At 43.3% G+C, this 27,618-nt stretch overlaps 1 protein-coding gene across 6 annotated transcripts in view; it reads right to left on the reverse strand.

Annotated features, from left to right (window-relative positions):
* The window catches only part of kis (chromodomain helicase DNA binding protein kismet), a 228,849-nt gene extending 201,914 nt beyond the window's left edge, over window positions 1-26,935 (reverse strand). For all 6 annotated transcript variants that reach the window (XM_075885419.1, XM_075885418.1, XM_037427719.2 and 3 more), the window contains exons 1-3: window positions 26,807-26,935; window positions 8,648-10,400; window positions 5,346-5,630 (exon numbers count right to left, since the gene is read on the reverse strand). In XM_075885419.1, coding sequence (XP_075741534.1) covers window positions 5,346-5,630; window positions 8,648-10,297 — 1,935 coding nt within the window. In that variant the 5' untranslated portion in view covers window positions 10,298-10,400; window positions 26,807-26,935. The remainder of the gene's footprint in view (window positions 1-5,345; window positions 5,631-8,647; window positions 10,401-26,806) is intronic.
* Between the last annotated feature and the right edge of the window lie 683 nt (window positions 26,936-27,618).

Below are 27,618 nucleotides of genomic sequence, written 5' to 3' on the forward strand. Positions count from 1 at the left end.
ATCAACCACTCCACGATCTTTGCCTTTATTACCAGATAGCCTGGGTACTGCTGGGCACACCCGGCTATGGTCTCCGAGATAAGTGCAACCTGCCGGCGTGCAATCTCGAAGATCTAGACTGGGCAAAGCTTAAATCGCCAGCGATGCAAGCGTGTCTCCTGAGTTGAGAAGGCAAGGCAGGGATGCAAAGGAGGACCTTAGTACACAGCGTGACGCTAAATTTGTGGTGCAAATAGTTTCATGATGTTCTAGCCTGAACACTGACAAAACTTGAAAAAAAAAAAAAAATGCCGTACAACCGGAATATAGGTCGAGATTTTTTCAATAAAACAATAAGCTAAGGTAGCCCCTCGTCTTTTATAGCGGTGTCTAGCCGAAAGTGCGACGCTGTCTGGCAACATATGGCTTGCATGTGCTTGTGAAGCCAGACGCGGCCATATCCACATCCAAATACAATGGCAGTCTGTTTTCTTTGTGTTGGTGATTCGCTTCCGATCTGTTCCGAGTTTTCGCTCCGCTTGACATTTCGCTGCATTTTTAGTGGCCTTTTTTTTTGTTCACTGAATATGTCTAGCGGTGCGAGGAGGCAGTACTCAGCTGCGTTTAAACTAGATGTTAAGTTCGCAGAAGCGAACGGGAATATGGCTGCTCAGCGCCGCTTTGGTGTATCAGAAAAAAGCGTGCGCTATTGGAGGGCGCAGATAGGGAAGCTGCAGATGTGCGATCCTCGAAAAATGTCGTTTCGTGGACGAAGTGCGGTTCATCCGCAGCTGGAGGATAAGCTAGCGGACTTTGTGCGGGAAGTTTGTGCGCACTCGCTGTCAGTGACTGTAGATACCATTCGCAAGAAAGGCGTGGAACTCGCTCGGGAAGCTGGGCTCACAAGAGAAGAGTTTCGTGCACCGAACTCTTGGGTGCGTCGATTCATGTGACGCAAAGGATTTTCTCTCCAGTGGCGCACATCCATCTGTCAAAAGTTGCCGGAGGAGTTCGAGGACAAGCTTATAAACTTTCAGCGCTTCGTAAACCGGCTTCGGGAGCAGAACGACTACATGATGGGGCAGATTGGCAACGCCTATGAGACCCCCGTGTGGTTTGACATGCCTTCGTCGACCACGATCATGCAGCACAGCGCCAAGAATGTGAAGCTGCTGTCCACTGGCAACGAGCACTCGCGCTTTACCGTCATGCTGGCATGCACGGCAGATGGTAGAAAGCTTCCGCCCTTCGTCCTTTTCAAACGCAAGACAATGCGATGGTGCGACAATGCGACAGTTGCGATGGTGGTAGAGGGGAGCTCACACGATCGAGATGGGGTGCGCCCAATTCGCAAATAAATGTGGTTCGGCAGTTTTGGGTTGTTTTCCTTTTTTTTCTTTTTCGGTAACCTGAACTTGGGGGGTCGACCTATATTCCCACTCAACCTATAGTCCGGTTTATACGGTAGTTTCAGAGTACCTTTAACTACAATGAACTCCCAATAAGCGAAACTCGCTTAAACAAAAATGCCTCATTAACAGAACTAAACGGGCTCATATGACTGGATTTTTATGTGTTGCACAGTAAAATTCATCGGTTAATTGAAACTGTGCTTATTGGTCACCTACGGTTAAACGGCACAAACTCTAAACACAGCATAGACTCGCTCAGGTCAAAGGTAGTTGCACAACCATGGCAACACCTCGAGACAAGTCAATCAAGTAGCCATTCTCGCCTGTGGTGGCTGTGGAAGCCGAGTCTGCGAGTCAGTTGTGTGTTAGGCTTATTTGTGTGGTTAAGTGTGGTGGATCACGGTGTTATTTCAGCCCGATGAAAAGGAAGCAGCCGCACCATGCACTCTCGCTTGACAAAAAGGTGCAAATTCTTCAGAAGCTCGATCGAACTGGCCTGCCCAAGACGGAGGTGGCGATCGAAAAAATACAACATGCTGAAATCGACACTATCACGGATATGCAAAGACAGAGAAAAGATTGAAGGCGCTGTAAAGAACTAAACGGATGCGGATGACGCCTTATGAACAACTAGAAAAAGTTCTTTTTCTATGGTTCAAGCGTGCACGGAGTTCCAACTTGCCCATAAGCGGACCAATTTTCGAGTAGAAAGCTCGACAGATCACCATGCAAATGAGTTTTGAGAACTGAATCCTAAGCAACGAATGGCTCAGCCGCTTCAAAACACGCCATGGCCTAGTCTTCAAAGCAACCTCAGGTGGGAGTGCTGCAGTCAACAGGGTCATTAGCAACGACTGGCAACAGGGGCGGCTTAGGAAAATCTTGATGAGCTTTGAGCCACGAGACGTCTTCAACGTCAACGAGATGGGTCTTTTTTATAAAGCACTTCCATCAAAGACTCTCATCTTCAATGGCGAAGCCTATAGTGGAGGAAAAAGCAGTAAAGATCGCACCACTGTGCTAGTGGGTGCAAACATGACAGGAGATGAGAAATTGTAGCTGAAGAGGAAAATCAAGGCACCTACGTTGTTTTAAACGCGTTAGACACCTTCCCGTTGAGTACCATGCGAACGGAAGAGGGTGGATGACCATAGCTATTTTCGAAAACTGGCTACGGGAGAAAGACGCAAGATTTACAGGGCAAGGCAGGAACGTTGTCTTCATCGTCGATAATTGCCCAGTCCACAGTCAGGTTGAAAGACTCCAAGCCATCACTCTAGAGTTCTTGCCAACCAATGCAACGTCAGTGATCCAGCCGATGGATCAAGGGGTTATTCAGGACATAAAGTACATTAGCGCAGACAATTGCTACATCGGATGCTGCTTTGTGCAGACAGCGGGAAATGCTACAGCATAGATTTATTAGCAGCCATCCACATTTTGGCTTGTGCCTGGGAGCAAGTGAAGGCAACAACAATACACAGATGCTTTCACCATGCTGGCTTTCAAGCGCAAGAAAGCAGTACCTGATGAAGAAAGCCATGCTGATGCTGAAATTGAGGCAATATTCAGTGAGGTCTTGCCCTGTGCCCCTTTCACGCTGCAAGACTACGAATCAATTGATAAAAATGTTCGTACCTGTCGTGAGGAGACTGTCAAGGAAATGATTGCCGAAGTACAATATGAGGATCAACCTTCCAACGTTGAATGTGATGACAATATTGCCAGTGCAGTGGTGCCACCAGACCGATCAGTTAAAGAGGCTTTTGAACTTTTGTAGCGCTATTTTGAGCATGAGGCTTGTCCAGAATTTCTGGCTAGTTTGTTAGGCATGGGTGCGTACCTTGTGAAAAAACAACTCAAGCTTGCCAAACCAACCACCCTTCACTCCTTTTTTTTCTCCTATTCATCCTTATGAGCAAGGTGAGGTTTGTGCAATTTGAATAAAAGTTTTGATTCACTAAATAAGTGTACTTTGCCTAAATTAAACTTCTGATAAATAGAACAGTTTTATGGATACCCTTCGAGTTCCGTTTAAGAGGAGTCGACTGTACATACTAACTGCCTATGGTTGCATGTCGTGATGAACACTGCCGATAACAACAGCGAAGTGCAGATTAAATAGACTCTCTGGCATGGAGCCTTTGGAAATGAGGACGCAGAACACAATAAATGCGGCAGAAGAGCAGGTGACTACCCCCGCTTTCCTTGATCAGATAAACGATGCAATACTATACAAAAATCTCCGCTGACACCCAGCATTTGTAGCAGCATGAAGCTGATCGTTCAAAGCTATGTTCAGCACATGGCTAACTAAGCTGACACCATGACCATCGCATCTGCTTGCTGTACCATATGAATGAATTTGTCATTAAAAAGTGTTTGCGATGCCCCTAACGTTCCTGACCGCACAGTGATGATGAGCTTTTTTCATTAGTGAAGGCAATGTACCTGTGCAATACACTTAGCGGTTTTGCACTAAGAGGCAACATGAATGGCAGCACAACGCATTCAGGCTGTCGATTATTAAAATTTTGCACTATGCTTACAATTGTACTAAACCACATGCATTACCAAGCAGTTACCTGAAGATGCTTATCATAAAGAGTTGTGAGCAACTGAATCATACTGGTGCACTTACCGCCTGCTGCCATCATGGCTCAATGCATTTCCGGTGTGCCGTGATAACAGCCACTTCAACTTTTTGACCTGCTTCACCCCATAACAGTGGAGCATTGCAACAAAGCTGCCTTTCAGACGTTGCTATGTCCACAAAGAGATTGACTCGTGAAAGCACTCGTTTAAACCTACAAAATGATAGACCTGGCAGAAGTGGAGGCTTTAATTAATGCTGTTTCAGGCTTGAAATGAGGACAGAAAGTTCTAGAATCGCACATCATGATGTCCATCATGACATCCAAAACTTCAGACATCCTTATACAGGGCGTTTTTAATACATATCTTTTTATAAATATCCTATGACCATAAGGCTCCTGTTGTTTTTGCACATGAACTTCACGCCGTGGGGAAAATCATTTGCTGTAGATGACCGTGACATGACTAATTAACAAAACTAATTATTTTATATAATTATTTACTTGAGAAGAGTTGTTTGTATAAGAAAGTTGCGGTGCATGATAATTTATGGAACACACTATCTTTTAGAAATCATAAAAGATGCATATAGTACTAGATATTCATCAATGAATTTTAAAAGCAATATCAAAACTACAACAGTAAGCCCGTCATGTTCTGATGAAAGAAATTACATTTCTCAACGGAATCCCAACACAACACTTCAGCAAAGTGAAGACGGATAAAACTGCACCGCAAATAGTATGCAACGCATTGGTAAGCCCGCAAAACGAAGCAATAGGTTATGGCAGTGCAAGTTTCTGCAAATATTGGTGACTGTGACCATTTGAACTCACAAACAATATATATAAATTGTATTCAAAAATCTATTTTATGGCAAAATACCCTTTCTTTTTCTTACATGCTCAACAGATTAAATTGCAAATGTTTTTAAAACTTGAAACACAATTTCGTTGGCTTTGTTAGTTTTGGGAAGTGAATCTGCCTTATAGAAATGTTGAGGAAGTTTCTATGAACATATTTAAACAAACTTGGTATCGTTTTTTTTCTGCAGAACTTGAACTACAGGCTGAAGTTTTTCCTTTCTTTAATTCGATAAATAAAACTATTTGATAAATACCAGCTAATCACTAGAAGCTTTTTTTTTTAAGTTTTAGCATTATTTCTGACCAAATAAATGGCTGTTCTGATGTCCAGTTTGCTTTAGCCTGTGGTGTGGACCTTTTGCAGGAACCACAGTGTGTTGAAAACTAACTTTTTGTTTTTTGTTCTATGTACCAGATACGATTAATGTTGCGTATGATAGTGTTGCATTCTTTCATCAGACAAGGGACGACAAAGGATAGAGCTGCCTCTAACCTGCTGTGCAGTCAGCTGCTGAGGTGGCTGTGCAGGAGCTTGAGGCATTTGCTGCCTCTGCTGAGTGTATGGAGCAGACGCAGTAGGCACACCAGTGCCAGCTCCCTGAGAATACTGTGTCGGGTATGCGCCCAATGAAGATGGGGAACCCATGGGGCCCATCGAATTTCCCATAGCACCTCCCATTCCTGGCACTGAACCAGTTGATGCAGAAGGTGAAGGAAGTGCAGACTGCTGCTGCTGCTGCTGCTGAAGGATGCGCAGCCTCTCCTGGAGCTCCGATATCTACAAAGGCAACAGGTGCAATAGCTCACTCTACACAGTAGCCCAAAAGAGCTCACTCTACACAGTAGCCCAAAAGACATTTACTTGTGCACACTCATAAATATTCAGTTTAATCATGTACGGGCTTAATGCATCCCTTGCATGGCACCTCACAGTGCCGTAAAGAGTGCCACTAATGGTAAAAAAATGTGACATGCTATCAGCAAAGACACAGAGCACACAGGCAACACAATCGGCACTTGCAGCCATAGTTAGAAGAGCTCAACTCAACTATTTGCTCAGTTGATGGATTTTTTACAAGATATACGCATAAGGAGAAGACATTGAATCGCATATCTGCATCCAATTCAGCGGCAGTTATGCAAACACAGCAGGTAAGTTCATGTATTTCAGTCTTGTCTTTCAAAGAAGAGGAACTACTCACTGAATCTTCACACCACATTTAATATTATCCAGGCTTCATGCTCATTTACCTGACAAAAATTCAAGGGTTTTCAAGGACTTTAAAGGCTATATATCAATTTTTCAAGAACCACATCGTCTGTCAGAAGCCAAATTAACATATTCAAGGGGATGATAGAGGCTTGAAATAATTAGAAGTCATCGAAAAAGGGCAACGTCACTTAGGGAAGCACCGAAAACATGGCTGCAACTGCATTTTTTTTTTCTAGAGTTGTCTGAATAACCTCTTTCAGTAGTCCTGAATTTCAGTTTTTCAGTGATCACTACCCTTAAATTTTGATATGAATGTCCACTGTCTCCTGCTGCTTAGTCTTGGCAGTCTTCCTAAGGATGTTTGACTTGATGAAAGTCTGGTTGCTAGTTGCCTCAGACTTTTCTGCATACGAGTCTGCTGTAGCTGTTCATTCCTTAAGAGTGCCTTCTAGTTTCTTTTTCCTTTTCATTTCTTATCCTCCTGCTCCTGCTTTTACCGTGTTTCCAAAAATGCACGGTGTTGGCTTCTTTTGTTATGGGCACATTACACCTGTCTGCTACATCAACATGCACCCATTATGTCTGGCACTTGCTACATATACAAAATCTCAAATAATGTGCAGTGAAATGTGTGACAATGTTTATTTAAAAAAAGAAGGGTAATGCAAGAATTTTCAAGCATTTGCAAAACATTCCAGCACCTTTAAGGCCTTTAAAATTAACTATTCCGATTCAAGGTTTTCGAGGATATTAGGAACCAGCATGAACGCTCATTATGGCTCACAAAGGAGTTTTTTTTATATCACATTTTGTGGTACATCCTTTCAAAATCTCATTTTGTGGTATATCCTTAGCCCTAAATCTGTAATTACCGTACAGCCAGTCCACCTTATAACTGCCAAATTCAGCACGAAAATACCTTCATTTCATCCAATTATCATTACTATACTCGGCAACAACTATTCTTGACAGCACTGTGGAAGCAACAGAATTGAAGCATGTGCCTGCTACTGCACCACAAAATAGTATTAAGGTTTTCTGATAATTTTGTATTTTGCTTTGTTGAAATAAACCCTTGTTTATTTATCATGAGACTCAAATAGTTGTGGGAACTCTTTGGTAAAATACAGTTATTATTAACTTTTGCACTAATGCCTTCCTTTTCTATTCCTCAGCCACATCACCTTTTCAGCCCACCTGTTTTCCAAAGTTAACATGGTGTCCATAACGTAATGGGTCAGTGTGTGGCCGCAAACAAACTAACCAAGAAAAATAGTCGTAACATGGCTGTACACTGAACCATCCAAATGTTTCTCCCATTCACATTTTCATGTATATTAAAATTCTAAACATGATAACAATGCGATTGAACAAAACCAAAGTTAGCCGCAAGCTGCCATATTACTTGTGGAGCAACCACAAATGTGCAGAAATCCCGCCTCCGTGAAACCCTGCCTCCGTAGCATTCGCTCCTATGTTAAGTTCCCACAGAGTTTAGCATAGGCACACATATCGAGAATAACATACCAACTGGGTCTATGAAAAATAAACGCACACGAGATGCCTCCGATATGCAAGCAAAAGACCTCTCGCAGAATTTGATGGCCTGTCAACTTACTATGCCAACCATGAGGCAATGAAACGATAGAATTGCTTCGCTACATCTTGTACTGTGTCTGAGCCCCCATTTTTTTTACTTGTAATAACAGGAGAACCCTCCATTAAAATAAAGCATTACCCCTGCCACTTGCACTACTATATTACATAATTTGTTGAATCTGTCTGGAGACAGATTTAACAAATATCATCTTTCAACAGTAGATTATCTGTTTTTTTTTTTTGTTTTTTTTCTTTGACAGCCTGACTCAACAATTTGTTTTGGTCAGAATAGCTGCAGCAGAATGTCGTAGAAGGCCTTAGTATCAGAGTGGGAACATCGTGCTAACACACTGGCATGTCGAAATATAACTGCTGCAAAGATGCAGGGACTTAAGCTCACACAGCAATGAAACTTACAAGTATGTATGAAATCAAATTAAAAAAAAAAGATTTCAAAATAGTATATGCTAAAACCACAGTCCAATTAGCAGACTCAAATGCATGATGCACAAGTGTTTTTGAATTTCGGCTCTATCGATTTAAGCTGAGCCTATCATAAAATACACAACCTCATTTTTAACAATGCAAAAGAAGCAAAACGCTCACGTCACAGCTTTTGAGTGTACTTCTAGGCACAAGGGTTTAATTTTTTTTCTACCCCACTACAAAAGTTCCATTTATGCTGCCACCAGCACATTATTCCTACACCTTGGTCTTGTAAACAAATAAGCAGTTGTGTATACAGTAGCTTTTAATTCTTCAATCCATGCAAAATTACCAAGGCTTTTCAACAGCTATAGAAACTACAGTGAAGCATGCTAATTCTATGGCACTTTTTATGCATTATTCAAACTGGCAAATGTTTTCAGTACAATACAAACTATGCAATGCACTCTTATTGGTACTTGCTCCCGCATGCACTTACAGCTAGCAAATTAGTTTGAATAGGTGAAGTCACAAGCCAATTTAAGCAATAGGCTTACCCGTTTCTGCGTCTGGGCTGTCTGTGGCACACTATACAAGTGCTGCAGTTGCTGCTGTGCCTGCTCATAGCCAAGAGAGGAGACTGGCTGCTGCTGCGTATAAGCAGCATATGAGGCTGGAGAGACAGGTGCTGCTCGTGCAGGACCTGCGGCACCCATTGGGTAATCATTGCGTGTAGGCATAGATGTATTGGCTGCCATAGGTCCCACTTCACTTGTGCCAAATGTCGAAGCCTCTGGTGTGCCCGCAAGAGGCCGAGCCCGAGTCATAAGATTTGGGCCTGGATATGCATGGTGTTGGGCTGTGGAAGGCATTCCTCCATAACCCAAGCCTTGCTGCGCCTGAGCCGGCCCATACGACTGCTGCACTGCACTACCATAATAACTGCCCGTTGAACTCGTAGTGGCAGAAGGTGGCTTAGCAGTAGCCATGTGAGGCATCACCATTTGCTCGAGCTGCTGAAGGCTGCTGGACGCCACAGGTGTAGCAGAGGCAGTGGCTCCACTGCCTGGGGACAACACTTGCCCAGGACTAGAAAGATGAGTGGCCCCTGGGCTTGGGTAGCTGCCCTGTGAGGACGACTGCTGGCTGGTCACTACACTAGGGGACCCTGCCGGTGGCGTTGTGGTGGGGCGACGTGGCGAAGGATAAGAGCCCCGATACTGCGGGCTGTTGGGTGCCTGTGTCGGGTACGGAGAAAGGTGCGATGGGCTGGTGGCATCAGAAGCAGGAAAAGGGTGCCCTGGTGAATATGCTGATTGTGGATATTGCTGCATACGGGCAGGGCTGCTCTGGGGCAGTGGTGCTTGGTTGCTGTTGCCACTGGTGGCATAACCTCCAGGCCGCTGAAGCGTCCTTGCCTGGGGCAAGCTCTGGCCCACTGTAGAGTGGCTTATGGCACCCGCAGTGCCATAGGTGGCTCGAGTGGTTCCTGCTTGAGCTGATGGGTACGTTGTTTGCGGATATGATGCCATCGACTGATCTGCCATGTGTGTTGTTGTGGTTGCTGCTGCCTTGTTTGCCAGCTGAGCCACGTGGGGGCCATTGCCCTGTGGACCATATGAGGGCCTCTGTGGAGAGCCATGTTGCTGTGGCGTGTGTAGTGAATAGTCCTGATTTGGGCCATACTGAGCCTGGCCAGTCCTGTGATGTTGAGTGCCAACAGCTGCAGCCATGGTGTGCTGAGCACTCATGTCCGTTGTGTGCTGCTGCTGGTAGCCAGTGCCCGAGTTCATGTAATGTCCTCTCCACATGTCTTGAGTGCGTTGTGCGGCTCCCATTGTGCCATAAGGGTACTGGTCAGAACCTTGCATGCGCTGGCCAACCATGGGCTGTTGCGAATAACCACCCATCATTGCAGACTGCTGTTCCCCCATGGGATGCACTCGTGTGCCGTACTCCTGCGCCACATGGCCAGCACTGTAGGCTCCATAGTGCATCTTCTGGTCAGCAGGCTGCGGGTAGCCCGGATGTATCTGGCCATAAGGAGCCATTTGACTGGTGCTTGGAGCACTGCTGCCCATTGGGTTGGCCACCATCAAGGGAGAGACCAAGTCCTGGGAGGTTGCCCCATAGCCCGCTAAGGAGCCTGAGCCATCCTCCATGCCCTGGCCGTAGCCATCCCCACCCAGGAGCTGGTATTCGGCCATAAGGCACCGTGGCTGGTCACTCTCTCATATCACCAGCGTTGCTCCCAGCTGCCATCTGGAGCCAAGGTCTGGCATGCTTCACCCCCTGGACTCATGTGGGGTCCTGAAAGAGGCAGAACATTGGTTACCAATGGCTGCAAGCTAACAGTACAAACAGAAATTCGCAACTCCCGTCACCTCCACAGCCCATGTAAATAGGCCTTAACATTCCATTAGAGGCTTACAAGCTTCTGTCTAAAAGGCAATAGTCAATATAATTATGTAAGTATTTATATCACAGTAATATAAAAATCATTTGTAAATGAAGGTACTGACAAAAATGCCAAAGAGAGAGAACAGAAAATTAAGATATTACGCCCAATGTATGTTGATCACTCTACAACAATCTCCCAGTTTCACACTTATTAAAACATACTAAAGTCAAAAGAAATTATGCAACTTTGCATACTGGAACTACTTCGTATTCAACCACTTTGTGTTCTTTACCATGCACACAAATCTTAGTATGCTGGTGTTCTTGAATTTCACCATCATAAATTGAACTCATGCTACCATACGCACACAATGTCGCAACGGGAGGTTAATCAAAGCCAGGGGTGTTCAAAAGCAGAAAGTTTCAAGATGGCTACGAATATTTGGAATCGCTAGTTTCAGGTACCAAAGCTATATGAACATAACCCAAGTGTACAACAGGGGTGAGATGGCTGAAACTAAAGTGAGAACAGTTTTTGGAGCAGTGATATTTTAATTTTGGCGCAGAACCCTGCTTTGGAGCAGTTAGCGGCCTTTAATAGGTTATCCTGGTAGCTTAAAATACCAATTTTTAGCAATGTGGGGGCACCAGTGCACATTTTATTTGGCTTATAATACACATTACACTGAAACAGATTTTGAAGGAAGTTCTTGAGCAGATTATCGCTAGGTATGAACTGCACTACCTTTTTGCATACCACGTGACTTATCCAGCCCTCGTAACATATGAAATATTAAAAAAAGGTTTTATTGAAAGCTAGGTTCCCAGAAACAAAAAAAAAGCATCACACTCAAAAAGAAATTAAAAAATTTGATTGCACAAGAATCTTGGTAATGTAACAGTGGTCGATCGCTTAAATAAAAGCCTAACTTGATAGCCTCAAGAGCTTTTAACAGACAACAAAAGCACGCTGCACTGCCGTTCGCGGCCACCTCATGCAGGCCCACCTTCAAGAGTGCAGCACGAGAGCCAAGAAACCTCACCGTATCGACTATCTCGTAAAGCGCGTGCATATGGCACCAAGTGATGAGTGATAATGATAACGCCTCTCCACACGAGCAACCACGCGTTATTATTACAGCACAAATTGGCCAGTTCTATATTTTTTTAGTATCTATAGGTCATCACCGTCGATGTAGAACTCCCGATAATACATCGGCTTGCGACTGCTGCCCACGCCACTCCGCGACTCGCATAAAGTGCTCGGGCAGCGCAGGTAAAAAATCCGCATCAACGCAAACAAACCGCTGAACATAGAGAGGCAGGTTTTATTGTAAAAAGAGAAGGAAAGAAAGAAAACGAAGCCACACTGCCACAGACCGAAACACTGATCGAGATAAGCCTAAAGCTCGTGTAGCCCAGTGCCGGCACGCATGCAGCGACGCCTCTTTAAGCACTGGTTGCGAGTTTCGATTACAAAACAGAGCAGTGGCAAATCGCCATACATGAAAACTGTGCCAAGTGATTGCCGACGCGTAATGAGTCACGAATAAAGCGCCGAGGTGCCCATAATACCGTTTACAATGGTTTGAACACGCGTTTTGTCCCCATGGCTTCGCATGTAACCAAATGTTTCTCTCTGCCTACAGACACTGATGTGCGGATTTCGCGTGCGGTGGCTTTTTAAAATGCAAAATGCAATGAGAACTCGCCAGTCTAAATAAATTAGTAGTTAATGGGTGTAAACCACAAATGGGTTGCACACGTTCTGCCACTCACGAAACCCATTTTGAGAACCCATGTGCACGCGCCAGAACATCCGGGAGACGCGTCGGATGCAGGGAAATGACTCCACGTTTACAGTTACTCGCTGATGGCAAACACGTACTCATAGGTGACCACACGCAGCCGCGTCAACATGAAAGCCACAGTGACCGGTAGAACGCACTACGCACAACGAAGAACCGAAAAGTCAACCCCGCTACGCTTGCCACCCGACTCGGTGGTTTTCACTAGCCGACAGTGGCCCCAGAACACACAGCCTAGCTAGTAGAAGCAGCAAGCTCGATGCGCGGCAGCACATCTTTATGGGGTCCCGCATATTTGCAAAAGTTTAAAAATTATGGCCATAAAAGCCATAGGAGCCTTTGTCACCAGAAAAGTGCAAAGTGAAAAAAAAAAGTACAACAGGGTGCTTCTTAATAGTCAAACACGCCCTTTTTTTTCCCGCTGAGGTTGGTATCAAAATTCTAGCTTTCGAGGTTGCTTCGGAGCAGCTTGACACAAGAAAACGGAAATGTATTAAAAATGCGCAATATGCGCAGCTGTCTCACCCCTGGTATAAGCTTATACTACTGAAATGGTGCCACGAGATAAGACGAATGCACACGAAGCAAAGGAAAGACGAAACACAAGCGCCGGCACTTGTGTTTTGTGTTTCATTTGTGTTTCGTGTGCATTTGTCTTGCCTCGTGGTACCGTTTCAGTGGTATGAATTCATACCGACTTGCCCAGTTGTCGGTCCTTCTAAGTGTATAAGCTAATGAATGAGTCGAAACTCTCATAATCATATCGTGGTTTTGGGACGTTAAACCCCACATATCAATCAATTAGTGAATGAGTGAAACGTAGATGGCGACTCAAATTTGTGCAACAGATATATTTAAGTGTGTTCATTTCCCAAAACCTGATCAGAAATATAGTTCACTGACATGCAATATATGCCACTATTTTGGCAAAGGAAAGTAATGAACGTAATTCGCAACAAATAATTAGCAATAGACAAATGGAGGATCCCGCAATCTGCAAAGAAAACAAAACGGCAGTATTGATCTTTGACATTAAAACTAAAAATCTACCTCCCCGACAACAATAGTCCCCTTATAGCAGAAAAGACAAGCTGTCTGTTCAACTATTCCAATACTCTTTTTCGTATCCTTCTCTCAGAGCGCATGTCACAAGACATGAATCACTCTCAAGAAAGGAGGGCCCAGTGTGCCACCCCCTGGCTATACCGCTGGTTTGGTGGGGTAATGAAGTTAAATTTTGGGGCATAAAACGGAATCAGCTCCACAAGACAAGCTAAATTGCATATTCAATGTAACTGGTCTTCATCCCACAATGGACAAAAAATATTCCCAATGACGATACCCCAGCCCGTCATGGAATATCTCAAGTTGAATTCCAATGGCCGAGTTAACGGCTGACGCACTCCATAAGCGAGCACTTGATTCTGGCAAAGAGCCACGCATCCAAATCAACTATTGGAATGCAACTTGCCCCGTTGGAGCAAGGTGGAAGTAGAAATTCTGTCTTTTAGGTGCCAAGTTGCCAAAGATATTTCAATCTTAATTCCTTTCCGCTGTCAAATTCCCGCTCGCAAGTGGCAGTTTCAGCATTGGTGAGATTATCCAATGAATTGCTTGTGCTGCACCTGGAGCTTTCACACTGTCGAGATCTCACTGTCAAATAGCAGAAGCAATGCCATATGCCTTGTAAAGCAATTCACACATCATCCACAAATACCGGCACTGGCGAACGCTCCCAAGCAGGCAAACATAATCAAGGAAATGTGCCTCGCAGCGCTTCAATCCACTCAGTCAACTTAGGCGGAGCAACTTTCCCTGCTCCGTGGAGTGATTCCTGCTCTGAATCCACTCAATGTTTTCTCATTGGAACACTTGAACCTGCCCTCATTCTGTCATTAGAATACATTCTTGCTCAAAAAGAAAAAAGAACGCCAACTGCATCGTTGGAATTGAACACCACATCATTAGCAGAGCCAAACCAGCTCCCATTTCGTTGACTGCTAGTAAAGAAGTAGTCTGCTGATTCACAGAACAGCAGCTCCATTTTTCTCTGTACAGCGAACCAACTTTGGAAACTACAAGTGACCACGCAGGGTCTGTAAAACATAACTTCCATTTCATTCCATACAGTGAACCGAATTTGGCATGCATGAATGAGCAAGGATCACACTGTAATGGTCCAGGCGCACAATCGAAGTGTGGCAGGCAGAATTATTGTAGGCCACCCACAAGCCACAAAAGGTGTTTTTGAATCATATCACCCTTGCACAGTTGTGCCACATACATGACACGGTGGCTACTTGATGAATGCCTTACGAGCAAGCAGCAGTAATGATTGATTGATTGATTTGATTGATTTGTGGGGTTTAACGTCCCAAAACCACTATTTGATTATGAGAGACGCCGTAGTGGAGGACTCCGGAAATTTTTACCATCTGGGGTTCTTTAACGTGCACCCAAATCTGAGTACACGGACCGACAACATTTCCGCCTCTATCGGAAATGCAGCCGCCACAGCCGGGATTTGATCCCACGACCTGCGGGTCAGCAGCCGAGTACCTTAGCCACTAGACCACCGTGGCGGGGAAGCAGCAGTAATGAAGCACAGTGCAAGAACACAAGGTACTTCAAATATCTTATGTTCTCTTTTTTCTTTTCGTTTTAAAACTTGGCACATATGCAAAAGGCATGTAAAGCACCTACAGCAAACTAGTAAGTACATCACAGAGCTAACTTATAGACCCAAGAAAGAGCTGCATCGAATATGAATACATCACTAAGGGGACGCACAGTGAAAATTGAAAGGGACACAATAGAGAAAAATGATTTTTTGCATATTAGTAAAGTAAATTCCACAATGCCGAAAATTCCATTCTTACTGCTCGACAACGATTGGTAAGAGAGCAAATGCACGCAAAAAAAATTCGGTTGGAGACGCCATCTTGAGATTGCTGCACTAAACACCGTGACATAGATGATTTTGACGGCAGCTAGTGGGTCCTACGTAGTTCCTAATCGGTAAAAATGAAGTGAATTGTCATCTGTGGGTGCCATAGACCTGACATACAAAGTTGCAGAAAATTCCACCAAGTCAGTTTAAGTGTCGGGAAAAATACAAAAAAAAAATTGAAATCAGTGACATCACATGCGGAACGCAAAATGTAAAAATGAAACTTCAAGCTTCATTTTCTCCTGAACTAGAGATGGTGAAACTTGTGACATTATAAAGTTCTCAGAGTACAGTTTCCGAATCTAAACCAAGGCATTTTCTTCACTTTAGCGTCAATTTATTATTAAGATACAAAGTGTAATATTATGCATCTCTGACAGAGAGAATAGGTGTACATATATACAGTGGCTGCAGGTCAGTATCATGATCTTTACCTTTCACCCTTATCCTTTATATAGCTTGAATAAATGCACTAGTTTATCCTTTAAAATGCTTCAATAAATGCACTATCAAAATATTAGCAAATAGGCTACTTTTAGAGTTCAATAAAAAAAGATGCTTTATTGAGCATAACCAGAAACTTTAACTTACACCCTTCACAAAATACCTGCGCTAAAATACCCTAGATTCATGTTTTTTTCTATATTACAGCAAAACCAGTAGTCTCAAATCACCTAGCCCGTACTTTTTTTTTTTTCATGTTCCCCAACCACATAATACCATCTCACATTTCACTGTAATGCCTTAGCGTTGAGTAAGTAAATAAAAGTAAGTAAATAAAAGTGCTAAATATCCTGAAGAGAAAATATGAGAAGGGACAATCTTACTGCAATTCTGTATAAGCACCTAATATTCACAAATATGCAGTTACATGCTGCAATATGCTATGAGCCCTCTCAAGGCCGCCTACAAGGAGGCACATTAAAGGCACCTTGACATCAAATTTTCTCGCTCCACTGATGCACTTTCTATTTTTTCGCATGCCATCTCACAGTAAGCCAGCAAAACTATAATTTCGTGGAGATAAAGACCTGTAGTTGATATTTTTTAATTAGACTATAAGGCAGCATGAAAACAAAGAGATTATAAAAGATTGGTGCCTTCTGTACCGCCAATGTGCAGTGTATACATTCCAAAAATGTATCTCAACAGTGTGCCCAGGACCTGCTCTCACTGCAGCCAACAAGTAGCCTTTCCGTATATAATTCACATGATTTTGGCTTTTTGTTTGTTTTTTTTTTAGAAAAAATGGCACCACCTCAATCCCCGACTTTTTCATGCCAAACTTGATGTACCAAAATGGCAGCACTGTCAGTGAAGCGGGCCTAACAGCAGCAGTTATAAAATGAAACATCCGTTATACAACTAATATCGCCCATAGTTACTATTAAATTTTTCCAAAAAATGAATATCGTAGATCTCTAAACATCACAAGTATCGCTGGTAAGCATCAGAGCAAACCAAGTTGTCAGTTGTCAGGACTGTCAGTTTAAGTGTTACTTTTGAGAAGGTTACTATTCAGTAACATCATGACTTGAAAGGTGGTAAAAAAGAAACAACACATTAAACTTCGGCAGTCACTCAGGCCCACTCAATCATTTCCTACGCTTGTACTTATTGCAAGGACCAACATAGCTGCGCAGCAGGCAAGCAAGCAAGTCGAAGCAAGGGTCAAAATTATGCAAATGTGCAAATGTGCTGTTCCCACAAAAACACCTTCCACATAAGTACAACATATAACCTCCTGGGAAACAAACCAACACTGGCTGTATAAAAGCTATCATGTGAAAATGTTTTGTCCCCTGAGAAAATGTTTTGTCCTTTGCGCCAAAAGCCCACCAAAGACAGACACTATCCTCATGATGGAAAAGAACAGAAGCCTGAACCACGCCCAACCTGGACTTCTGCACTTGCTCTAAAATGAAGCGAATCGCACGGAGGGAATGAAAGGAGGGAATCTCACGAGTTGCACTGCACTTGTGCTAAACATGAGAATGTTTCTCGAGCTATCACCTGCCCCACTGTACTTTTTGCCTCAGTTTTTGGTAGCCACTTATATCAACTGGTTGAACCTCCCTTCATAACAGAATAGGCCCTATTAGTTGCAGGTGGTGTACTTTTTTGACTTCGACAACTATCGGAAAATCATCTGAAGGCTTGTTCCCGGCTTGACCTGCAGGCCAAATTGGGCACGGCCAAACAAAGAACCAAGAGTCAGTCACATCAGTCTTCCTATTGCGTGCACGCTTACAGTTGGTTGCTTTCTCAATGAAATTCTGATAGTAGAGAGAAGATAAGTAAAAATATAGGACAGTTTCTTTGAAGAGCTCAGCAGCACCTTTCCAAGTGATTTAAAATGACCTGATTTGACTGTTTCCTTAAAGATCACCCATTTACTGCATAGTAGGTGACTACATTGCAAAGTAAAAAAAATATTTTTGCCTTCTTCAACATAAAATGGTAAGTTACATTCTGCATACAGAGTAATAATATTTGGCCCACACATTCAGAAGTCTTAACATAGCCTACCAATGGCAAAATCATGAAGAAACCTTTTAACATCCAATAGCCACGATGCTTAAAAATAATCCCAGGCCCAAGCGGAACGAGCAGCGTAGTCCCAGCTAAAGCTGGAAGAGCGGCCTTTCTAGAGCCTTTTGTAAAATCTCTTAGGGCACCTATTATAAGTTCACTTGAATGGCACCTACATCGCCATAAATAACCATAGTTTTTGTGAAGCAGGGAAGCACCTACTACACCATTATTCATTACTCCATCCACAGCCCTGGTTAATTTTTCCGCGTTTCTCCTTATTCTCTCTCTGCAGAGAAGCGAGGTACCACTACACAACTGTAAGACATTATGTGCACTTTGCTGATAAAGTGGCTGATGATGAATTATGGCTCAGCACTTCATAATAGATGGGAAGCTTTAAACAACCCACTAGTTACATTATTTGCATTGTGCCACCCCGCTACACTAGATAAGTCGAATACTATACTCAGGGTCAACTTTCTGTGGCAATGAAAGGAAGGCTATGGAACCAAAGTGGGCGTGGGCCACCGCTGAAGAATATAGTCCGACAAATGCGTCTGTGTATTCCATGTGAAGATAATAAAAAACAGCGTTTCTATTTTCTATGGGATGCTGTTTATAAAGAGATGCTGCACGTCCTAAGGAAATATTTGTTTCGCTTCATGAAGTGTCATTTTGTGTGTCTGCACGTCTGAAAACGTCATGTGTTTTAGGTGCACCTCACAATCAAAATGGCGTCTTCATCTTTAAGTGAGTGCTCGTTGCCTTCCAGCTATTCCGACGACTCGCCAAGGGAGCTTGTGTCGAATTTCACTCACAAATAGCAGTGTAAGCTGTCGTAGCAAATTATATGCAGCAGTATTATTTGAACACAACTGGCATACGAAAAGAGAGTCGAGTCGAACTTCTTCGCAGAGGACTGACTACATGTGCTGTAGCTCTACCCCTATAGCTTTCCCTTCACTGCCACAGCAATTGTCCCAGAGTATAGTACATTCACAAGGTACCCTACAAGGCAAAATATTATCGTAGCTTATGTAAAGCAGGGAAGCACCCACTAAGCCCTTATTCCTCATTCGACGGAAAAGCATGGCACCTATCACACACCTGTAAGGCATTGGTGCACTTTGTTCATGCTGCAACTGACTGTGAAAAAATTATGGCTGAGCTTATTATGATGGGTTGAACAGATTTAACGACCCACTCGTGATGCATTTCAAATTGTGCGACGCTTGGTTGTTATTTTACTTGTCTACGACGCTTCACTACACATGTTAACGCAATTCCTTCCCCAACGCGCCTGTATAGGGCCATTTTTCATTGGAGTTTCAAGCACAGGCATGGTTTCATGATAGAATACTCGACTGCCATGCAGAAGACGCAGGTTAAAATCCAATTCCATTCTCAAAAAACTTTTTTTCTTTCATTTTGTTTTGGGGGGGGGGGTCTTATTATTTTGTGCAATATTGGTTACGGACACTAGCGGCGCCGGACAGCTACTGCATCAAAAATGGCTATTGTGATCTCATAACAGCTTTCACTGTATAGATATACCATAAAATCTTGAAAAGCCCCCCCCCCCCCCCCCCATTCCTTTTCGGTGGAAAAAATATCTGACAAGATTTGGGGGGGGGGCCCTTGCTTGGTTGCAGATCAAAATTCAAGATGGCAGCAAAACAGCCGTTGAGAATAATTAATGCACCACCATGCTTCTAATAAAATGCTTTATTCAATACGTATGCATTCACTGTTTTCACGTGCCCTCATGCACATAAAAAACAGCGAATCAAACAGTGAAATTCACGAGAGGAAGGGAAATGCATTTGCTCAGTCATTAATGCATTTTTCAAGACTCCCGAATAGGGGAAGGGGGTACTTTCTCGGGTAGAGCACTGGCTCAGGATTTTCCATTATCCTCAGTTCTCTTCAGTCTTGTCGCTCAAACTTTTTCTTTTCTTCAGAGCACAAATAAGCGTCAATAATAAGGCACCATCACCGCCAAATTGCTTGGAGCAGTGTACATACCCTTTTCAGGTATGCAAAAAAACTTATCCAAGCGTATGACCGTTGGCTTTCTGATCCAGCAGACACAGGTACAGTGAACAGCTGGCCCTGGTGCAGTTGCGCACAGGAGCAGGCAGAATATGCACAGTCCCAAACATACTCTGCACAAATTCCTGGTTTTGCATATCCACAGTCTGAGCTTCCCCAAAGCTACCTACATGGTCGACAGAGCCCCCCCCCCCCCCCCCAAAAAACTTGGAAGATGTTTAATGAGTATGATAATCAACAAAAACAAAATGACCCGATTTCACTACCAAAAATCATACACATTCTAAGGAGCAAGACCGCGTAGTGGCAAGCACATCAGAAGTTCTGGAAACCATTTAGAATTATACCAGAAACTACACCTCCAGATTAATGCGAGGGTTTAAACTATTCACATGACATGTTCAGTGATTGTTCGTGCATGTGTTACTCTGTTATAGCAAACACAGCTAGATCGGTTAAATATATTGATTTCCTGTCATTTTGATAACTTCTGACAACAAATTTTCCCACAAGGGAAGCTTTTGTAGTGTAGTCATTGGTTTGTGTTCTGAAAATGTTCGACACGTTTTTAACATAAAAGCGTGTTTTTCTCATTCAGTTTCAAAATATTCCCAACTTGATATACCTTTTTTTCAAAAACTACCCAACCAGTTACGCTGAAATTTTCTCAGCTTATACTTAGATCCCTTCAAGCCAAAAGAACGTTTTGGAAATCAGAAGAAACTAACAGGCAGGGCAGGAAAAAAAAACTGTCAATAGGTGAAGAATGGGTTAAAAAAGCAAGTGCGACTTTCTGCCATCAGGACAATCCAGGAACGCTGTGTAAAAGCAGGAGCTAGAATGCCATGTTGCCTCAGTTGAGCAGCTTTGTTGGTCATAACTCTCTACATCTTTTTCACATCTGAACTTAATTTCATCTGTTTCTATTGCCACACTAGGGTGCAAAAATTGAAGAAAACCTCAGCTTGGTTGCAGATCAAATTTCAAGATGGCAGCAAAGTATCCGTTAAGAATAAGTAATGCACAACCACGCTTCTAATAAAATGCTTTATTCAATACGTATGCATTCACTGAATACATATTCTTCTTGCTACCTTCTTGCTCCAAACTGTTGTGACTGTGCCTTTTCGAAGGTACAGTATGGTCCACTGTTAGGGGGAACACGCGAGCGCACGGCCGGCAGTCCGCAGAGCGCTAACTGCTGGCGAGATTTGGAAACGTAGAGCATGCGCACAGAATCGCAAGGGCGGCTCGTGCCCTGTGTCGTCTGCTACTTCCCCACCCTAGCGCTCGGCACGCGCTAACGCCGTGCTATATGTTTGAGTGGTTGGAAGAAGAAGCCGGCTATGCTCATTGCATAGAGCACCAATTTCCTTGTCTGTTATAAAAGGCAGCCGGCTGGTTAGAGCATTGTGCAAAGCTTACAACTGACATTTCTGTGAGCACTGACACTTTAGGTTACGCAAGTGAAGGGCTTCGTTATCGCTTTCACAGAATTCCACAGCTGCGGGCGGAATTCTTCGCTGAACAAATTTTCGGTGATGCCAGCTCTTATATGTGGCATGGCCAGAGCACCTAAAGATGAAAGGCTTTTGATAGTCGGTCTCGACACTAAAAGATACAGTCAGCCTGCTGTCGCTGCTGTGGCAAACAGCCCACTGAACACCGTGACGGTGCTCATGTGCCCCCTTCCCCCCAGCCAACTGACGTCAACGTAATTGAAATTGCATGAGGCAGAAAGAAATCAACCCTCTCTCGCCAAACTATCCACGTCAAATCTGTGGATGATCTCTGGGCTTTCGGAAACGAAGCGTGGAAGCAGCTTAAGCGCGATTCATTCTTCACTGAAGGTCTGTACAGGTCTCCACTTGCAAGGATGAGGCCGTACTCGACCCTAGAGGTGACATCACCCGATACTGAACGAAGCTTTTCATTCTTCTAACACTAAAAGGCCGTAGATCTGGCCTGCTCCATCTTTTGTCACAAAAATACGACGAATAATTTTTCTCTTTCGTGTTTACTGTAATGTATAGTTTTACGCACTTCATTTTTAATGCATGCACATATTAGTGAAGGGCAGTACTTTTCATAAAAGTGCATGTTATAGCGATGCGAAATATGAAGCTTTTTTCGATGTTTCTTTAATCAAAAACTCACATGATTTAGAACATTAGCCCTAATATTTGCTGGGATATAGCAAGCCAGAGCCAGAACATCATTAGATATCACGCCGTATTGAGAGATTTGGAAGATATTTCACCCCCCGGTGTTTCCTTAGCTCACCACGATGGTATAGGGGTTATGGTGCTCGACTGCTCGCCTGCAGGTCACGGGATCAAATGCCGGTTTTGGCAGCCACATTATCAGTAGAGGCGGGAATATTCTTTGGTACTTTGATTTCAACCCCAGGTGGCTAAAATCTCTGGAGCATTCCACTGCGTCACTCATAATCGTACCGCTGTTCTGCAATGTTAAACCCAAGCATTTACTATTATGAAGCCATTATTAACATTCTTTGAATTATAATCGCATGGCTTTTCATTGTATAGTGCCTTTAATTGAAATTCTACTGCTTGGGGTGTGAATTGCATCGTTTCAAAACTGGTGAGATAGCACAGTAAGAAGCAAGCTGAACCTTTTGTGTATCTGCTGAGTACCTGACGGGGCGGCATGAATCGCTCCATGGAAAAACGAAAGCGCTCGGCAGGCGCAGGGGTAGAAAGTAGCAGATGAAATCAGACAAGCGCCGCCTTTATGCGCGTGTGCCACGTTTACAAATCTCACCACCAGTTCGCGCCACACAGGCGCCGCGACCAGGCGTTCGCATGTTCCCCTTAACAGTGGACCGTACTGTACATCCATCAACCATCACAACCTTGCACACAGGTAGTATGCAATGGCAAGCTAACGTGGGGAAATGTGCCACACAGTGATTGCCCCTAACAATTAATTATGCTTGCTAAAGGTAACTGCAAGAAGTGACACTTTTTAAAAAAGCCTGTAGCACATCCTGGTAGATCCTATGTAGCCAGGCCCTTGCATCTGGTATTACTGAAAGCCTCTTGCATCATCGGACACACCACTCTCCCGTTTCAATTTACAATGCAATATAAAGATTTCTTCTGCTCTGATTCTTACTTTTTTACTTGTTGCGCATGTTACATGTTACTTTGTTCCATTCCCACCAATAATGTTTTTCTTTTCATTTAAAGTAAGTAACCTTCCCATGTATTCCTTATAGAGATTATCAAAATATGTGTTTCAGCTGTTTTTTGCACTCAACTTCTACCGTAAGCTGAGCACACATCTATGGACATCTACCTGGTATGTATTAAGAGATGCTACACTGCACAGAACATTCCATACCAGGCACGTAATATAATGTCCCAAAATTAACCCTGAACAGCCTTCCTGAATGTCCACTTCTACAGATTGACACAAGAGATCCTATATAATCAAAGTAAACAAAATGTCTAATAGTGTACTTTGCAGTAACAGTAAGTATATCTTGCAACAGCTCATGCAAGTTCACAATGCCTCCCATGCAAGCTCAATTATGATGCAGATGCAAGCAGTGGTCAAGATGTGCACTGATATGACATGACTTCCCTCACTCCCAATTTTTTTTTGTATGTTCAGACTCTATTTTGTGTGGTATACAACACAAAAGAAGGCAAGGCGTGCAAGCATGGCCAGAGAAGGGAACAAACCTTCTTTTAAGACAAATCCTCACCAGCTAGCCCAGATTTGTTTTTCTTGAATATAACACAATAAATATTGGCAGATCTACATAATGTATGCTAGGCTCCCTGTCGTTTTTTTCTTTTTCTTGCCTACTAATTAGTAGCTAGTCTTTTATAACTTTTGCATGCACTCTCACTTTTGAAGAAATGCTCGTAAAATTATTACTTTGAAAACAAACATCAACCCGAAGCTCTCAAGACTACTCTTTAAACCCATCATCATAGTTTTATTACAGTGAGGAGTGTTCACAGATTCCAACTGTATAGCAGTTGCATCGGCATATTACCTTTCTGTGACTGCTCAGAATGCAACATAACAATAAACAGCTTTTATGCAGTAAAATGTATAGTTGAATGTTATGCTTATGGATATACAGGTGTTTTTCTGTGACTGCTCAGAATGCAACATAACAATAAACAGTTTTTATGCAGTAAAATGTATAGTTGAATGTTATGCTTATGGATATACAGGTGCTATATAGTGCCATAACAGAAGAAGGCATCATTCTGAAGGTAATAAACTCACTCATAATTAGCCAATTGTCTTCAATAATAAATTTCACAATATTTTGAAGCTAGGTGCCACTTAATGACTATTCAAAGGTGCAAGGTAAGCTGAAGGAATGAGTGTAAATACATGAATACAGTGTGTTACTTGCACATTCAAATCAATATTACTGTATATTGTTGTGCATAAAACAGAGACAAAAGAAGGAATACAGTGACACATGTATCCATTTTATGTGCAACAATGCATGTTCATCATGAAAGACCAACAAACCCACATGAAAATCCTATTGAAGTTCACTTTCATCTTTCGTATTACTGTCCAAGTGTGCATAAAAAAAAAGTGAGGTTTTGAAGCACCATGCCAGTTAGTAGTCAGAGTGAGCAAAACCATGAAATACATAAAATCATATACAAGCATCAAGCCACAGGCAATCAAAATAATTTCATAGACTACCTTCCAATACTTGCAAACAAGGTAACCCCTCATAGCATGACTCTTGGGGCACAAAAATTTCATTACTGCAAAAACATTAATTTAGGTAAGCTAAGATAGCCATAACATGCATCAAACATGGCTCTCATCAGAAGCCTGCGATAATAAACCACCTTTATGGAAGCAAGCATACATGTGCAACTTCCATTTGTTTTACCCAACTATGGTGTTAAATTAAACATGAGGCTCGAAAGCTCGCTATAAACTGACAAAATTTGCTGCCAGAAATGACTGATTTCAGTGTGGGAAATGTACAGGATATTACAGGATAAAGCCACTGTGGTGTGGGGTGTTGAAACAAAACACAAGGAATGCCTTACAAAATTCCCAACATGTTGAATTGCAAACCGCAAGAGATCGAAAGTGATCAAAAAGGCTAGCTGCTGAAGCTCCTTCCCTCCCTGCAAAAGTTGTGAGTGCGCAGGTAATTTAGCCTTCAAAAAAATGTCACAAAAGCAGGAGTTTGATCTCAAAGCATTGCTTTCTGCAAAATACCGTAAATACAAGGCATACTCCAAGTGGCGGTAATATACATATATATACACACACATGTATGTGTGTTTGTTCAGATACTAGCTTATGTATTCCAAGGCACAAATGCGCCTACCTAAACTCACTTCTGTATATCAATATCACTTCCTTTATTCCAGTACATGCTACAGAACTCGCACTACAATAAAAAGCCATTTCCCATCTCCTTGCATGGTTGAATGTACTTATAGAAACACAGCTCGGAATTTACAACGCAAATGAAATGCTCGAGTAAAAGAAGAGCGAATAGTACTTTCGCAACAGCAGTACGCCTAAAACGCTCCTTGCAGCTTTCAGTCACAAGCGAGCCGAGCGAGCATTCGCAGGAACAGTGCGACAAAATTATCAGTCGATCCGATTACGCTTTATCAGTCGAACTAGCAAAGACTGACGAAGTCCTTGCACTTTCATAGATCTGTTCGTACAGATATGCGTTGACGGTGTATTACAACTCGCTGGCACCCTTACCGGCTGCTCAACCAGCAAGGTATAAGGCTCCGAAAATTAGTGACTGTCAAATATACAAAGATAACCGGGAGCATAGCGACCCGTGCGCGATAGCAACAAAAAAATGCGCTACATAGGAGAACAAGATGTGACGAAAGACTGCAGACGACTGCACGTAGGCTAACAATCGGGGCCCGATGATGGCATTTGAGGAATAGGCAAGACATCAGGGTAACAGCGATTTACATTGCGCTATATATATACACATATATACAAGTATTAAGTGAGGCCAAGCACTCCAAAAACAATTTCGTTTCCTTGCAATCACGGATGCGCCAGCGTATGAATTCCAGCTGAGAACTGACCAAGTTTTCACTGCCACAAAGAAAATATGCACAGTCGTTGGGTAATATAGCAGTTAATATCGTAGTGCGATTGCTTGAACTTTTAGACTGTAGAAAACTCGCTCTAATTTGGTATACAGAGACAAATGGAAACGATCAAGGCGCAACTCAAGCGGCTTAGCTTTGCTTGCTCAACGAGGGTTTACACAGCAGCTCTAGAATAAACGAGGGATTATACAGCAGCTCTACACCGTAATGCAGGGACACAATTTCAATCAGTCGAACGAATGGGCCATGCGCCGGCTGGACCGTCTCCAAAGCGAGCAAATATGTCAGACGTGATCCAGCAGCCAACGACGCGAACCCTGTCCGGCATTTCTCGCTTCCTCGCTGTGCATAAACCTCTGCACGCGTCCACGTCAAGGCAAGAATCGGCATCGCATTCACAGCGGTCAACCTTTGATTAGTGTTAAGCCTAACGAGAGGATCATTAGCGAGCTTGAGATCGTTCAGAGCCGACTAGCATCCGCGGACCTTTCCCGCTTTCGCTCGATACCGCGACAGTGACAACGAAGACTCCACGGGAGTTCACACTGACATTTCGTCCAAGCGGTCCCGCTTGCCCCTCCTCACCTTTCTCCGGGGCCCGAGTGATCACGAGCGGCGAATACGAGACGCAGCTAGAGCGCAATTATTTCCATAAATGCGCGAGAACAATGACCACAAGTTTTCTTAGAACGCCATTTTAGGCCCATCTTCGGCTACCCAATTCATGATCACTTTTGCCAAATGATAATCGGCTCGGACTTTCTCTTCAATTAAACATACATACCGAGCAATTTCGACCAATCGAGAGTGCTCGGTCTACACAGGCACAGGTAGCGAAACGAATGAAACACTTACCTTCGTAAAGCTAGTGAAACGAACTACATTCGCAGGCGATTTTTGTGAAGTTTGAGTCGCTTTGGTCGCTTACATTGTACATCTTGCTAGGACTAGCACGCCATGTTCCGCCGTCTCTGATTGGTCGACACTAGAGTGTACTAGAACAAGGGGAGTGCCCGGACCGAGATCCAAAAAGTGAGGCCCAAACGGGGTCAAATCCGCTAGTGGCGCTGCGATCGGTAGTCTGTGACCTGTCGTCGTTTTAAGAGCCGTGCGCAGCTCCGCCGAAGTGGTCGAGGGGTAGAATGCTCGCATCCCACTAAAAAGACCCAGGTTCGAATCACCGCTGTGACCATAGATTTTTTTTTTAATTTCACGTGTACAACTGTATTGTTTGGCTTTTTTTTTAAATATGCCTTCAGTTTCTACATATTGCTACAAAACATTACGCGAGATATGAAGTAAAGGAGAAAAAAACTTGACAGCAAGCGCATTTATTTGCAGCGCCACCGCACGGGATTCAACGAAAACTTAAAAGCATAGCTTGCGAGATTTTAGCGAATAAAAGAGAGACGGTGTGCTTTCACTCGCCTGCGGTCGCCGCCCACTGGCTCGCTTAAAAAAAGAAAAAGAAAAACTGAAAGTAAACGATTTTCAGTCGGCGGGAAGTCGCGAAGGTTTGAATACTGGTAAAGCAGCGATGTTCTGTCTGCTCGAGTTTTCAGTGTTCCTCCTCACACTAAATGCGTAAGATATTGGCGTGTAACATTAATAAAGCTATCACGAGGTGTGCGGAAACAGACAGGTGAACGTGTTCATATTTTTGTGGC

Source organism: Rhipicephalus microplus, unplaced genomic scaffold (assembly GCF_043290135.1).
Source record: "Rhipicephalus microplus isolate Deutch F79 unplaced genomic scaffold, USDA_Rmic scaffold_140, whole genome shotgun sequence".
NCBI classification, from domain to species: domain Eukaryota; kingdom Metazoa; phylum Arthropoda; class Arachnida; order Ixodida; family Ixodidae; genus Rhipicephalus; species Rhipicephalus microplus.